We start from the raw sequence: 15966 nt of genomic DNA on the forward strand, positions 1-15966 counted from the left end.
TCCTACGCTTCCAAATACACCACATATTCATAGCAAACATGTGCAAATTTTCTTTTGCTAACCGTTCTAGTAATTGGAAAAAAAGATCAACAAAACCATCTGCAGTTTCCAATTTATCATTTATAAAATTCCACAACCCCGCTTCAACCCATATTTCCTCCACCTTATGACATCCGAAGAAAACGTGCCAATCATTCTCAAAGGATCCCTCACAATGAACACAACGATCTGTGCAATGTACTCCCCTAGAAAGGGGTCGTTCCCTTGTAGGAAGACATCCCCTTGCCGCGCGCCACAAGAAAACCTTAACTTTTTGGGGAATTTTCATGTTCCATATTTTCATCCAATTACCTGAAACTCTAAGGTCACTATTATCCACTAACCTCTCCATAATATAGTGATAACCCGACTTTACAGTATACTCCCCATGTGATGTGAATCTCCAAGCACACTTGTCTTCACCTATATCCTTAAAGATTGGCATAGACAAGATTAGATTTACCACATGTTGATTGAAATAAATGTTTAACAAGTCACTCTTCCACTGTCCGGTGTTATTATCAATTAGCTCTGCCACCTTCATTACCTTAACACATGTTACTCGTCACTATGTTGTGATTTTGTCAGGCTACTTTTTTAAATGTTTTAACAAATATTTATTCAATAAAATATGATTGAATAATCATGTAGTTTTTGTGTGCAATATAATGTATATCCATTTATTTTATTTTTTAAAACTTTACTAAATAATGTCTTTTTTTTCTATGAATAAATAATATGCTTATGGTTTCTTAAAAAACACCAAATATTATGTTCATATCGAGCGATGGCAGTCTATGTTTGTTAGTTTTGTAAGTGATTCTCATAATAAAAAACATCAAACAAGATGAAACTTGACTGAATCTAGATGAGTCTAAAATGTATCTCTCAATACATCTAAGGCATGTTTCTTCTATTCCAACTAATATGATATGATTATCAAGTTCAACAAATATTGTATCTCTATTCTACGATTTCTCACATCTAATTGATGCATCCTCCCCTGCTTTATATATTTGGGGTGATCAAAGTGACATTACCCTTGTCTTGGTCTTGCCACGATAAAAGTCTATATCGCGGTGGAACATGACATTTTGTCAAATCGTCAATATGTTTCGGCTCATTTACACTTAGATGCCCCAAAAGTGTGTAGCCCTCCAAGATATCAGGTAAACCCCGACGAGAAAGTCCAAAGATTACTCTAACTATCCATGTTGAACCATCTTTCAAAGGAGTATTGTTGTTCACACATGTTATAGGGCTGAAAAACACCAGTAAAATACCAAAATACCCCTCTGCAGTTAACTGCCGAGGAAATACTCGGCAGTTAACTACCGAAGAAATCCTCGGCAGTTAACTACCGAGGCGTCCTGAAGTCCAAAAATGGCAGAAGCACTTGCTTCTGGACCTGTAATGTGTTTTAAAAACACATAACACACAAACCTATTCCAATATTTTCACATCAACAACAATAATAAATTATCACAAAAATAAATATTTTCACAACAACAATATTTTCACATCAACAACAATAATAAATATTTTCACATTAACAAAAATGCACCACGATAGCAAATTACCAAGATGAAATCAAAATGTACCAACATCATTTAAAATACATAATGTCAACCAAATACGAACAAAAGTCACCAAAGTTTGAAAATGAAACTAACAAAGCCTAAAACCAACAATCCCTAAACAACAACTACAAGTAATCCTACTGCTGGTCTGGGTCCTGCTGGTGCCTCCTCCTCGGCCTCTGGCCTCGCCTCCTGGTAATGATCGGCGCGATCTGCTGCCTAACATCATGCAAGGCCGCATACAACTGCTGAGGGGTCATGCTCATCACCTCCTGACCCAAAAACGCATCAGCATGGGCAACAACGCCGCTAACCATGTCATATGCATCAGGCGAGCTTCTCGCCTCGTACTGCTCCCACTGCTCTGAAATGATTTGCTCCTCATTTGGAGGCCTCAGAATATCTCCCGGAAGAAGTGGCAAAATCTGAGGGTGAGACACAACGGTGTACCATCGTACATAGCCATCTGCCATACGCCATGGTTGCTCTCCTGCATGCTCACCCCAATCGGCCGCCTTAAGCGTGTGAGGGCGGAAGTCGACGAAGGCCTGCACAATCTCAGTCGGTGACAGCTGTACAATCTCAGACGGATGTATAGGGACGGTCTGGACGTATTCGTACTGCCTCAAAACCCTCTCGGGCAAGTGACGGTACACCCTACGATCACCGCACATAATCCAGCCTGAATACCAGAATACCTCCTCGAAAGCCTGGAACTCCCTGTGCTCTTCGTACGGCCTCCAGCATACGTCATCAAACGTAATACGATCAAGCAATGACCGATACATGGCCCTCTCTCCATGACCCTTATGAAAAGTCCACCTCGCCGCAACCGGTAAATTTTCAATGTAGTCCGGGTATGGATCAACAATATAAAACTTAGGAAAGTGCGCCAAAAACCATGCCTGCACAAACCATACAAATCACATTTATAAATAATTGCGCACGGAAAATATATAACAAAAAAAATAATAGTTAACAAAAAAAAATTAAAGTTAACAAAAAAATAAAATTTAAATTTAATTTTTCATACAGTGAGCAGTGTCACGCTTCCCCCAAGTTGCCTGTCTCCGGGCAAACAGGCCTCAGCTAACTCATTGTACAGGTATGCAAGTGCCATCCCTCCCCACGAATAAGTACGCATCCCCGCGTAGTCGTCCTCCATAGTCGTCAAATAGATCAACTCGATGTGTTTGTTGCTTCTATCCCCAAACAACAAGCATCCAACCAAGTAGAGAAGGTAGCACTTCACACAATAAGTCCTAACCCTCGCCAACTCCTCCAGCTCCTCTGGATCCTCTGAATCCGCCAAAATGTTAGCTCTACCAAGGTGCGTCGTATATAATTCCCTCAGCTTTGGATAACTAATGTACCCACCATACTCTCTATTGCAGATTTTCTCTGCCTCCCTCTTCGACGCACCCAAGTGCCTCATCAGTAGTGTCTATCCCTCTTCTCTCAACATCTTCTTGGTGGCCCAACATCCGCCCTTCAATCGGGACATGCATAAGACATGCGACATCATCTAAAGTCACAGTCATCTCCCCCATGGGCATGTGAAAAGTGCTGGTCTCGGGATGCCACCTCTCGCATACAGTCATCAACAAAGCATGAGGCATAGTGGCGTAGCCCAAGAAAACCAAGTCATGTAAGCCACTCTCCCTAAGCGGATCCCAAAATCATCTCTGATTGTCGTTTGGACGTCCAAGACTCAAAATCTTAGGGCCATGATTAATTGGTTTTACATTACGCTTCTTGCGGCACTGAAAAAATAGAAAAATAAACATAGTTTAAACAATGTAAACATTTAACTAATAAATATAAAACTTAACAAATGCTAAAATAAAAATAAAGAAAACATATAAAGAAAATCACATATAAAGAAAACATATAAAGAAAACATATAACAAAAACAATTTAAATCAAGAAAGAAAAAATAAAGAAAATAATTAAACATAAAGAAAAGAATTAAAAAAAAACACATATAAAAGTTGATATAATAATTAAACAAACACACACATAATTAAACATAAAGAATGAACATTTAAAAAATTATACTTACGTTTTGTGAATTATACCAAAGTCGCAATGCCACATGATTGGCATAAGAGTGAAGCAGAGATAGGTTGTGCGGTCCTCCAGGAAAGGGAGGGTCCTTAAGTAACACCTCTGGGGCAGCCGCTGCTGCAATGTCATCATCGTCTGGCTCCCCTGGCATATGCGGCTGCTCTGGCATATACTGCTCGTCATACCCACCATCAGTGACATCATGGTGATCCTGATAATTCAGGTACTCCACCTCCTGGGTCAGGTCAACCACCTGCGACTTTTCTGGCTGTGCCTGAGAAGCCTCAGATGCCTGAGAAGTCCCTGAACCATCCGCCCTCCGACCTCTTCCCCTCTTTGGGATGTGCCCCCTTTGCCTCTCCTTCCGGTGGCTTTGAGTCATCGCACGCCTACCACCAATCATCTTAGATGGATCAATGGGGTCCTGATCGGCCATATCTACACAAATTTTAAATAAATTAACATCATTTTCCATAACATAATCAAACACATTAAACACACTAATCATAACTTAATCATTAACATTAACATTAACAACAATGAACATCATTTCCATAACCTAAAATCATTCATACAATCATCATTACAATAAAATCAATAACCTAAACTAATCATTTCTATACACTTACAATAAAATCATTCATACAATCATCATTATGTCCATCATTTCCATCATAACTTAATCATTTCTATACACTTAATCAGTTACATCATAACCTAAATACACTAAAAAATCAATATACACTTAATCAAACTATAATTAACATCACTTCTATCATTTCCATAACCTAAACTAACTAAATAATCAATATAATTTTCATTGAGGCATTTGATCAAACACTTTGTGTGCAAAGTATAAAACATATTCAAATTGTGTTCATTTGCCACCATTCAAAGCCACATTATCATTTAAACAACATAGGCAACAACTACATTCATTTATCAATTCATAAACTACACATGCAATCATCAAATTGTCAATTTTAAAATCAACCTTAACCACATGCAAACTACTCTAATTTTTTTTAAAAATAAACCTAAACAAACTAACATTAACATTGCAATGATTAATGGTACTTACTTGTGATGATGTGGGGATGATTGGCTTGCAATGCGTGAAAATGTAATTTGGAGAGAATTTGGGATGTGTTTGAAGAAAAAGAAGGAAACTGGGAAACTGCTTCTGTTTCGTTTTTGCTTCTGTTTATGTTCAGTACTCCTCGGCAGTTAACTACCGAGGAATTCCTCGGCAGTTAACTGCAGCCGGATTTTGAATTACTCGACAGTTAACTGCCGAGGGGACATTTAAGTATTTTACTCGTGTTTCTCAGCCAAAACACATGTGTGAACAGCAATACTCCTTTCAAAGCTCTTCATCAAAATTTGAACACACAATCACACTTTTTAATAGCACTTTATGTTTGAACTATTACTTTGCTTTTATTTTCCATCTTTGTCACAATCCAAGATTAATTTTGAATTTCTTGCTCTCTATCTTTTTCCTTTATCTAATCTAGCAATGATAACATTCACTTTATTTTGAATCCCAACCTCCATAGTCTAGTGCGACAATGTCGTGCAATTTCTTGTATATCAAACACGTAACATCCCCAAAACTAAGTGTTTAGTACCTACAATTTATCCTTAATTACATTTAGTGTGGTTGGTATCTTATGTAAGTTATAGTCTTCGCATTCATATTTACATTCTAGAAAACTAACACATCATAAAGATCTTGGAATCTATGATTCTCACATAAGACATACCTTCATCAATAGTGATATAATGACAAATGGAAAAAAAAAAAAAACAATCATTCGAATTCTAATCTATCTCTTTCATGTTTGCTCTTTCTCATGAGCCGTTCTTGACGAAAATATGGTAGAGAAACTTTATAGAAGAGGCAATTACTTATATTTATAGAAATTCACTTACTCTCATTCATCAACACTTTCATTCTTTCAAATGAGTCGTCATAAATTAATTACTTTTATTTCATTATTCATACATTCTCCTACTTGACTCATGTGACTTATCAATATATCAATGAAAATACACATCAACGAACCTTTCATGATTTGGTTTCGTCATACATCATATATAATTAAGAATATAACTAATAAGAGTCATGGTGGTTATGTTAGGGGTGCATTTTTTTATAACATTATAAAAGAGGATTTTTTTTTTTTTGGTCAGGTATAAAAGAGGATTTTTGTAGCACAAAAATTGAGTTGTCATTAACCAATTTCATTACTTCATTAACCACAAAAAATGTGCGTCGTTTTGAAATCAATGCACTTATGTCATTTTCTAAAACTATGTAAAATGAGTAGTTAACGCCTTGTATTTTTGTGATGAATGAAGTAGTCAAAATGATTAAATAAATTTATGTTCTAAAAATGGTTAATATGTAGAATACATTTTTATGATTCGTGCAATTGTGAGATTGCTTAAGGATGCAACTCAACTTTTATGTTAAAAAAAATCAAAATAATTGGGGAAAAAAAAACAGTGAACAATACAATACCCAAGTGAGTGGTAATTGCCGGTTAATGTCCCATATTTGTATAAGAATAGCTGAAAAAACAATTCACATACTAATTAGGATCAACCCAAAACAAAACTATCTGGTTACAAACAAACGAACGTGTTGAAAAGTTTTGCTGAATATTTGCTTACTTACATATAAAATTTGGTGACGAGATTGATTGATAAATTAAGGACATTTGAGTGAGAAGCAGGTTTAGGTAAGTTGAGAACTTAACTCATGATCATGAGAAGCATGTGACAAAGATGATAGAAGTAGTAAAGGATGTGACGAGTCCTGTGCTAACAAACAACGTTAAAATCTTCGAACTTTCTTAACTACATCACCGTGCCTCGGAACTGATGATTCGATTTTACTAGTATATGTAAGCAACAGCACAGCCACAAGCTAGATAGATTAGATAGATACATCTATAATGACATGACATGTGCTGATGCGCTCATACGGATCGTCTGCTACAAGACGTACATCTAGTAAATTGTTTGCTTATGAACCTCGATTAATAGACTAGTTTCACACACTATAAATATGATTCGAACCTCGATCACTATGATGCCTGAGGCCGATGAGGACGTGGAGTAGTCGTCAGTGCATAAGTCATGACAATGAGCGGTTCATGGCAGCTTCTAGACAACCCTTTGACTTCCTTGGTCTCATGGTAAGACCGAAAACTAGACACATATACATGAATCAAAAGCTAAAACAATTGTAAATTACTGGGGTAAAAAAAAACTTTAATTTCAATTTTCACTTCAAATCTTGCTTATCAAATGCTTTTTAAGAGTTGAGTTGATCTTTCTAGACAGAGATGAATCACTTTACCAAAACATAAATCATAATCCTAATAATATACAAAATAAATTAAAATTACGTCATCCATGAACAACATGCAGGGGCAATGTATACAGCTCCCTTTTATAGATTTGGTCAATTAATCTACAGTTAAGTTACTTAATCAGAGTTGTGTTCCTTTGCAATTAAATTCTTTCCTTTTCCATGAATGATTTCTCAATCTGGTTATAAACACATAGTTGATGATTAACTTGTGATACCATGTTTGGAGTCATAAATAAAACATACAGTGGAAGAGAAAGTCTATCATGCTCACAAATATAAATGTACAGTGTTTAGGCACACACACATAAAAATATTTTTTCTAATAATAAAAAAGAACTTGATAATAAAATGATTTAGTCTTTTGAGAAAAAGGTTTTTGATGTGTGTGTGACCAAATACTATGCATTTATATTTGTGTCCATGCAAGAATGCCTCACAGTGGAAACTCATCATCACATGTCCTATATAAAGCTAACAAGCAAACCATATTATCCCTCCGTCTCACAATCACAATTATTGTCCCTTTAGTATTTTTTCTTTTTCTCAAAATAATTGTCATTTTACAATACCAATGCAGCATTTATTACTTTTTTCCATTATTATACTCTTATTTATTGAATTTCATCCGACTTAACTACTCCACTAACTACAATTAATAAGGGTGTTTTAGTAAATGTTACTAATTTTACCATTGAAATCAACACAATTAATCATTTCCTTAATAACCGTGCACAAACCTTAAACGACTAATATTGTGAGACGGAGGGAGTAGTAGGTTCTTTAAATAAATGAGTGACGACAAACACACAAGACAAACAGTATCCCCCAAGTACACAATCAATTCAAGCAATTTAAGATCACCAATATTTTTGCCAAAGTAATCATTGATTAAATTAATTAATCAATTCAAACTCTCCATCTTTAATCAAATGGAAAATGCTATCAAATGTCTTACGAACAAATGTTAAGGAAATTAATATAGTAATATTGTCTAAAAAGTTGTCTATTAAATGTTTTAAACATTAAACAATTGTTTTGATCAATACAAAATTTCTCTCTTTAAAATGTTTAACACATGTCTTAAGACACAAGTTAATAAGACCAAAATTTAATTTAAGTTACACAATATGACACTGCATTTGTGATTGGTCACACGATCTTCAATATCATATATCAACACCGTATAATATCGATTATAGATATTGGTTTCGAGATGAGAGAACAAATATTTAAGAAAAGAGAAAGAAAAAAACAACTTAATACTCCTACCACATGTGTATGAAAAACAACTTAAATATCCTACCACATGAAGATTGATTAAAACAAAACTTAATGATGATATGATGAAGATTATTGTACATAGTGTCTGACCTAGGGGCCTAATAATAAATTGAAGTAAGAAGAGGTATCTGAGAATTAATTAAAATGTGCCAACTGTCCATTGAACAACAATAATGTAATAGTGTTGAAGTTTGCTTCTGATCACACACTACTTTCACTTTCACTTTCACATTCACATCAATTTAGAATCTATTTGCAGTTACATTCCAACCCTGCTTTTCCTTTCGTAGCAAATAACACATTTCCTATTTAGGAAACCCTCTTCACATCACTTCACTCCTCCTTTACGAGTCACACACCAGTATAGTACAAGTGTGATGACACTATAGTTTAGTTTCATTGCAATCTAGTTCTAGTTCTAGTTCTCTCTCTCTCTTTCTCTTCCATCTATTAATATTGCATTTTGGAAAGTGAAAGAGAGAAAAAAAGTGAAGAGAAGTTATAGAACAAGTACACTATAGTATTGTAGTAGTGAAGATCATTGAAAATGGGTCGTGGGAAGATTGAGATAAAGTTGATTGAGAATCCTACTAACAGGCAAGTGACATACTCAAAGAGAAGAAATGGTATATTCAAGAAAGCACATGAACTTAGTGTTCTTTGTGATGCTAAGGTTTCACTCATCATGTTCTCCAAAAATAACAAGATGCATGAGTACATCACCCCTGGACTAACGTAAGTACTATCTTATAACTTATATTATTTATATATATATACATCTTTATTCTTAATTATAAATATGAGTTTTTTTTTTTTTTTAATATATTATGTTACTTGTGAACCAGTACAAAGAAGATTATTGATCAATATCAGAAGACTTTGGGGGATATAGATCTGTGGCGTTCTCACTATGAGGTAAAGAAATTGTGCTTGATATCTTGTTATTTATTTAATGATTTTAATGTGAATTTGTGTGGTTTCAGAAAATGCTTGAAAACTTGAAGAAACTGAAAGATATTAACCATAAGCTTAGAAAACAGATCAGGTAAATTAATGATGCATAGCTATATATATTAATAATTTTTTGGTGAAATCTGATTGGTGGAGTTGTGATGAATTGAAAGGCATAGAATAGGTGAGGGTGGTATGGAATTGGATGACCTTAGCTTCCAGCAACTGCGTAGTCTTGAAGAGGATATGAATTCTTCCATTGCAAAAATACGTGAAAGGAAGGTACGTACAATACTACTTCCAATTTTATGGATCTTCAATTCTTTGATTTGTTCAATTCTATATTTCCCTTTATTTTCACCCTTTCTACAAGTTACTCAAAAGCAGAAGTTTAATTTACAAACTATTGTTTTTTTTCTCTAGCACAAAATTATTGTTTTCTACTTTCTTTTGAAGATGTGACTTAATTAGGCACTTGATCTCTTTTATTGTAGCAAATTTTCAAATGACTAGCTGCTTAACCTCTTTTATATACTACTAATAAATCCTCAACAAAACTTAAAAACAAAATAAGTGAAATTGATTTCTAATTTTTTTCTCAAACAATTTATTACTTAGTTTTATAAATATAAAATTTAGTTAGAAAAGTTAGTAGATAGTTAGTTTGTTGATTTATGGTTAGTTTATTCATTTTCCAAAAGCTCTATACATTGAGCATCTCGTGAACTAATCTACTATTGTTTATCAATCAATATGAAAAATAAAGAGTTTTTCTATCTATCAAGCTCTAAGGCTTATTCTTCTTATCAAATGAACCTTCATCACTTAGCAATGGAATTTGATATCAATTGAATTTGTTACACTTGTAAATTCAGTTATTCCTTGAAGTCTTTAAGCTGATATATTGTCATGTTGTGTTTTGGTTGCATTCTGTTTCGCAGTTTCATGTGATCAAAACTCGGACTGATACCTGTAGGAAAAAGGTCAGCAATATTTTTTAGTTTTAGACTATGATCCATTTTTTTCTTGCTCATGTGAATTTGATAAACCTATGGTCTATTTAAACTTTATATAAATAATATGCAGGTTAGAAGCTTGGAGCAGATGAATGGAAATCTCTTGCTTGAACTTGTAAGAACATTTTTCTTTTTAAGTTAATGATCGATACAATTAGAAAAAGTTGAAATAGCGACTTAAATTTAGAGACAGAAAAGAAACAAATTCCGTCGTGTTAGAGACGCCAAATTTGGTGACCACTTTTATTATTTCAGTCTCTAATTGCGGTCGTTATTTCAACTTTTTCTTGTAAGTTAAATATATAGAAAACTGCATTTTGTTGTGATTGTAAATGATTTATATATAGAGAAGAGGAAATGATTTTGTTTCCTTTTATTGTGTGAATGGAATAACAATAAGAAGGAAAAGTGTGTGATCCATCCACAATTTCTTTTCCACGACGAAGGAGACGAGGAATCAGCAGTTGCATTGGCCAATGGTGCTTCCACTCTGTATGCATTCTGTCAGCACCATTCTCATCTGAATCTTCCTCATCACCATGGAGAAGAAGGTTACAAAAACGACGATTTGCGCCTTGGTTGAGCAACTGAATTAATGGAACCAATGTCATGTTAAATTTGCTTGAATTAGACATTGTAAATTAATTAAGCAGCTAGCTAGCACTTGTTAAGTTGTTATTTGAGCTTTAATTAGTTTGTAATATCACATTAAACTAAAAGTTGGTTCCAAACTCTCCATCTAGGTAGAGAATTAGCAAGCTAGCTTATGATGTTTTATTTGCAAGAAGTGTGGTCTGAAAAACAAAATATGACTGTATTTTACTATCTATAAGTTTATATTGTTGGGTGAGTATGTTATATATATTGCGTGCTTTAATTTAGTTGCTTGTGCAAGAATTCATATTACTTGCATAATTTATAGTATTTGAATTCATTTTTATGGCTGGTTGGTTTCTCAATTGTGTTATCCTCTTCATTTGTTAATAGTGTAATAGTCAGTCCTTTTGTCTTGTACCATGAGTTGTGTACTTTGTTATGTACTTTAAACATGTTCGGGTTGGATCAATGGTTCCCCATTTGGCCCATTGTACTCTTTTCAACAAAATTTTGATTAAAATAACCATATTACTTGGTTAATATCTAACTGTAAAAAAAATATAGTTGGGTATATATTCAAACAATTTTAACCGAGATAGACATAAAAAGTTTATACTCCCTCCGTTAAAAAGTGTCACTTTTGGAGAAAAATTTTGTTTCAATTTAACCGTCACTTTCAAAGTTCAATGCAACATTAAATGATGTTTTACCATTATTACCCTTAATTATTTATTGTGGAGAGAGAAGTATATGAAAGAAGATATTAAATGAATAAGGTCATTATGGTAAAAGTATAAATTATTGTATCAAAAGTAGTAACATTTATTTATTGTCTTGGTATGTGTAAAATGTCAAAATGTGACAATTAAAAAGGAACGGAGGCAGTAGTACAAGATATTTTTTTTATGGGTAAGTTCTGAGACACAGTATTAAAGAGATGTTTTAGCATCAAGGACAAGAATTGATCATGTGTTGTCCAAGTGGGACGCATCAATAAATAAGAAATTGAATATTTTTGTCTTCGAGAAAGGAATATGTACGTCACAATGTGAGAGCACTAATTTGCTAACCAAAAATAACCAGTGTTGTTTGTGAGATTCTTCTAGAGTTTGTACGTATGCGTTAACTTGATGCCAACATTGCATTGCATGTAGGGATATGGGGCATGAGGGAAGCTAATATGGAGGAGAGTACAAGATAAAAAAAGTTTCCCTAAAAAAAAAAATATAAAAAAAAAGTTATATATAGTCTGTAACTCTATTCGAATTAACTAGAATTTAAAGGGTAATGGTAATTTTGGTCCCTAAATGTGTAATAAATAGTCATAGTTTTTCAATGTATAAAAAATTTCAAAATAGTCTTTGATTGTGCCCATTGTTAGTCAAAATAGTTCATGACGCTGAAATAATCTTTCAATACTCACAATAACTCATTTCGTATATGGACTGAAATGACAATAAGTAAGTATTTATAAGGAATGATATGATAATAAGTAAGTAAATTGAAAGACTAATATTCCAATATTAACGAATTATTTTAATGTCAATGACTATTTTGACTAATGAAGTGTACAATCAGAACTATTTTAAAATTTCGATACATTAAGGGACTATTATGACTACTTGTTACACAATCCAAGGACCAAAATAACAATTATGATTATTATCCTATTATTAAATTATGAAAAATGTTAACTAGAGTTCAAGGGGATAAAAAGAGGAAATTTTGCATTGAAAAAAATATATATTTTTACACTTTTAAGAGTTTCACTATACAATTTCTAAGATATTTTTATTATATATGTATGCATAACTAGTATTTAAGGGGCACTAATTTAGACACTACTCCCTTCGTTTTTTATCTGTTGATGTTTTAGCTCTTGGCACAAGTCTTAAGGAATAATTATAACATAGAAATATTTGTATGTTTTGGACTAAAATATCCTTATTTATAATTAAATTCACGTGTGATAAGTCAAAGGTCACAACACCTTTAATAGTTTTATGATATGTTTTCCAAAACGAGTAAACTTGGAAAAAAAAATATCAAATATACTAAAACATCAAATGTTTTGGAATATAGTTAAAGTTTTAAAACATCAAAAGAAAAAAAAAATGGAGGCAATAGTTAGCATGATCCTCTAAATTATCGTAGACAACCTTTCAACCGTCCCTTCGTAAAATATAGTTATTACTATTGTTCCTTTTTTTCCGGTCAAAGGTAAATATTGTTCTATCGAAAGAATATAAGAGTGAGGATTATTTTGAACACTGTATTCTAACATTATCTTCAACATTCTCTATTTTGATTAAATGAAACGCATGTGAGTTTTACACTTTAGAAATAGGTCTCACATAAAATTGTGAGACCTACAAGAATTTCTTCCATTAATAGGAAAATGAATGTTAAAAGAATGCTAGAAAGATAATGATTTTAACATTTCACAAATAAGAGTTAATAATGTGGATTAAGTAATTTTTTTGTAAGGAAGTTAAATTAGTCCACCCAAATTGACACCGAAGAGAAAATATGGATTAAGTATGTCTGGCCAACCAGGCGCAATTGTCCACACTTAGCCTTTGGTCCAACTATTTAATGGGCTTTAACGTTAATAGTAACTCACTAACTCTTTTGACATTTTCTTTTTTCACCTTGTTAATTTTTCACATGTCTTATGAATTTTAAATTTTATAATCCAAAAGTGTACATATCCTACAAAATCCTCCAAAACAAGTTAAAATATTTCGGATTTTATAACCTGAATAGAATGCACGAGGAGAGAATGTGATGGGAAAAGAAGTTGTCAACTCTTTTTCTTATGACTTATGAGCCGTGAGAACAGTAACTTCCTCCTACAAAAGTTGCCCATTAAATGATTCAAAGGCTTGTACTAAAGGCTCAATGACTCATTGACCAAAAATAAAATTTCAAGCACAGCATAAATTCTACGCATGACTCTGCATAAAATTGCCTCGAAAGCGGTTAATGTTTGTGGTGTGAATAGTAGTTTAAGTGCTTAACCAAATGACCAGTGCTATTTAAAGCGAAAGAAAGTGTGCGGAATTCATCAAGAATAAAGTATTGACCAATTAAAATGCTTGCTTTTGCACAATACATAGAGGAGAGAAATGTCAACATGATAGAGAAAATGAAAATGCACGCTCAGGACAATTTCGAAAAAGTGGTTCTCGCGAGATCCATCATTATTCTATTAAGATAGACTGTCTAATGTCGTGCATAGTAAATCAATAGGCTTAATTCGATATTTGGTCCCCTAACTAATTTGTTGTTTTTATTTTGGTCCCATAAGTTCTAAAATCAACATTTTAGTCCCTTTGGTTTTGCTCCGTCAGTCAAAAAGGTCCTTGCCGTTAGTTTTTTAATGTCTAAAATTGTTGATATGATTTTAACCACTTGATTGCATGTCCATTGTATTAATGGTGAATCTTCAGCACCTAATTTTTTTCACTTTTCATCATCTTCAACATCACACATTCATAAACATTCATACAAAAGTCATAATTTTTTTTCCAGAAATCTTCATCTTCTTCCTTCAACAATTCTTAGAATTCCAGATTAAACAACAACAACATCATCATCAATTCAACGACAACATCATCATCAAATCAATTAAACAACAACAACATCATCATCAACGATTCTTCTTCCTCAGATCCAAAGGAACAATCATCAATTCTTCCTACACGAAAACAACAACCCAAATCAACCACAACTGAAATCGAATCGAGAAAAAAGCAAGTAGAAGGAACATTCTTTTTAAAAGGAACACCACACATACGTGGGAGCCAACAAAACACAGCCAGAATCAAAAAAACCTTTACTGGTATGCGATAGAAAAACTAACAGCAAGCCTGAAAAATAAAATCTCATACTGTAAACAGCATGACAGCTGCAAAATAGCAGCGAAACACACATCACAGGAGCCAAAACAGCCGCGCCACCAGTCACCAAACAACTCCTATCGCCTCCTGGGAAGGGAATTGAGGAAATCAGAAACCCACTTCAGAAATTGTTGAATAAAGGTGAGGAAATCACAGAATGCAAAAACGAGAGCGTGGAAAACGAGAGCATGTTGTTGTTGTTGTTGTTTCACTATGTACAAACAGAATTGTACATGGAAAATGCAAAAACGAGGCACAGATTGGGAGTGTGGGTCAAAAATTTGGGAGGAGTTGATTTAAGATGGGTTTGGAAGTAAGGGTTTGATTTCACATCACAGATTGAAAATTTGTTGTGAACTCGATCAAAATGGGTTTGTTATAACTTGGGTTGAATGAAAAAACAAGGGTTCAGTTCACTGGGTTTGTGATTAATCTTTTTTTTTTTTACTAATCTTATTTTTATTGAATTGGAAACTGCAGTGGTGTTGGGAGTTCACGATGGGGAAATTATGGAAACCAATGGACAATGGTTTGGTGGGTGGGTTTGTAGAGATCTGGAATAAATGATGGTGTTGATGAAGATTATGTTGAAGATGATGAACAAAGAGTGATGAAGAAGATGAAGAAAGGGAAAATTAATTAAATGTTAATTACTCACGGTAAGATAAAATAAACATGCGTAATCCAATGGTCGTCCTTTAAAAGAAAAAGATCAAATGGTTAAGATTTAAAAAATTAATGAAGTCTATGGTGGACCACTTTTTAGGTTGATCCACCATAGACATTTGGGGTTAAAGTTAACAGCCAGAGACCTTTTTGACTGACGGAGCAAAACCAAAGGGACCAAAATGTTGATTTTAAAACTTATGGGACCAAAATGAAAACAACAAATTAGTTAGGGGAACAAATATCGAATTAAGCCAAATCAATATTTGTTTCAGAGTTTGGAGGGAACTGAAGAAATGAAAAATATAGGCGAATCCTTCACTTTCTTTAGAAGAATATTTTAATAAATATTTTTTAGTATTTCTTTAAATATTATAAAGAGAAGCAATGAATTTAAAAATTTATTTAAAATAAAATAGAATCTCATGCAAGGTGGCATGTATACCCTTCCATTTGGTTTTTACTCATTCTTTTATCTCAAA

The 15966-nt window shown here is 33.4% G+C and overlaps 1 protein-coding gene across 2 annotated transcripts; it reads left to right on the plus strand.

Annotated features, from left to right (window-relative positions):
- The first annotated feature begins 8555 nt into the window (after window positions 1-8555).
- On the plus strand, window positions 8556-11200 carry LOC146920062 (agamous-like MADS-box protein TM6). Of its 2 annotated transcripts, none has more exons than XM_085713451.1 (7): window positions 8556-9087; window positions 9198-9267; window positions 9336-9397; window positions 9477-9585; window positions 10245-10286; window positions 10390-10434; window positions 10720-11200. In XM_085713451.1, exons 1-7 carry the CDS (start codon window positions 8900-8902, stop codon window positions 10900-10902), a joined length of 699 nt encoding a protein of 232 aa, XP_085569577.1. In that variant the 5' UTR covers window positions 8556-8899; the 3' UTR covers window positions 10903-11200. The 2 variants fall into 2 exon arrangements, with proteins under 2 accessions (XP_085569577.1, XP_085569578.1); XM_085713452.1 differs by having other exon boundaries at window positions 8692-9087; window positions 10723-11200.
- Window positions 11201-15966: the final 4766 nt, after the last annotated feature.

This window comes from Medicago sativa, chromosome 5, assembly GCF_051527215.1.
Source record: "Medicago sativa cultivar Bolivia chromosome 5, Bolivia_mono, whole genome shotgun sequence".
NCBI lineage: Eukaryota > Viridiplantae > Streptophyta > Magnoliopsida > Fabales > Fabaceae > Medicago > Medicago sativa.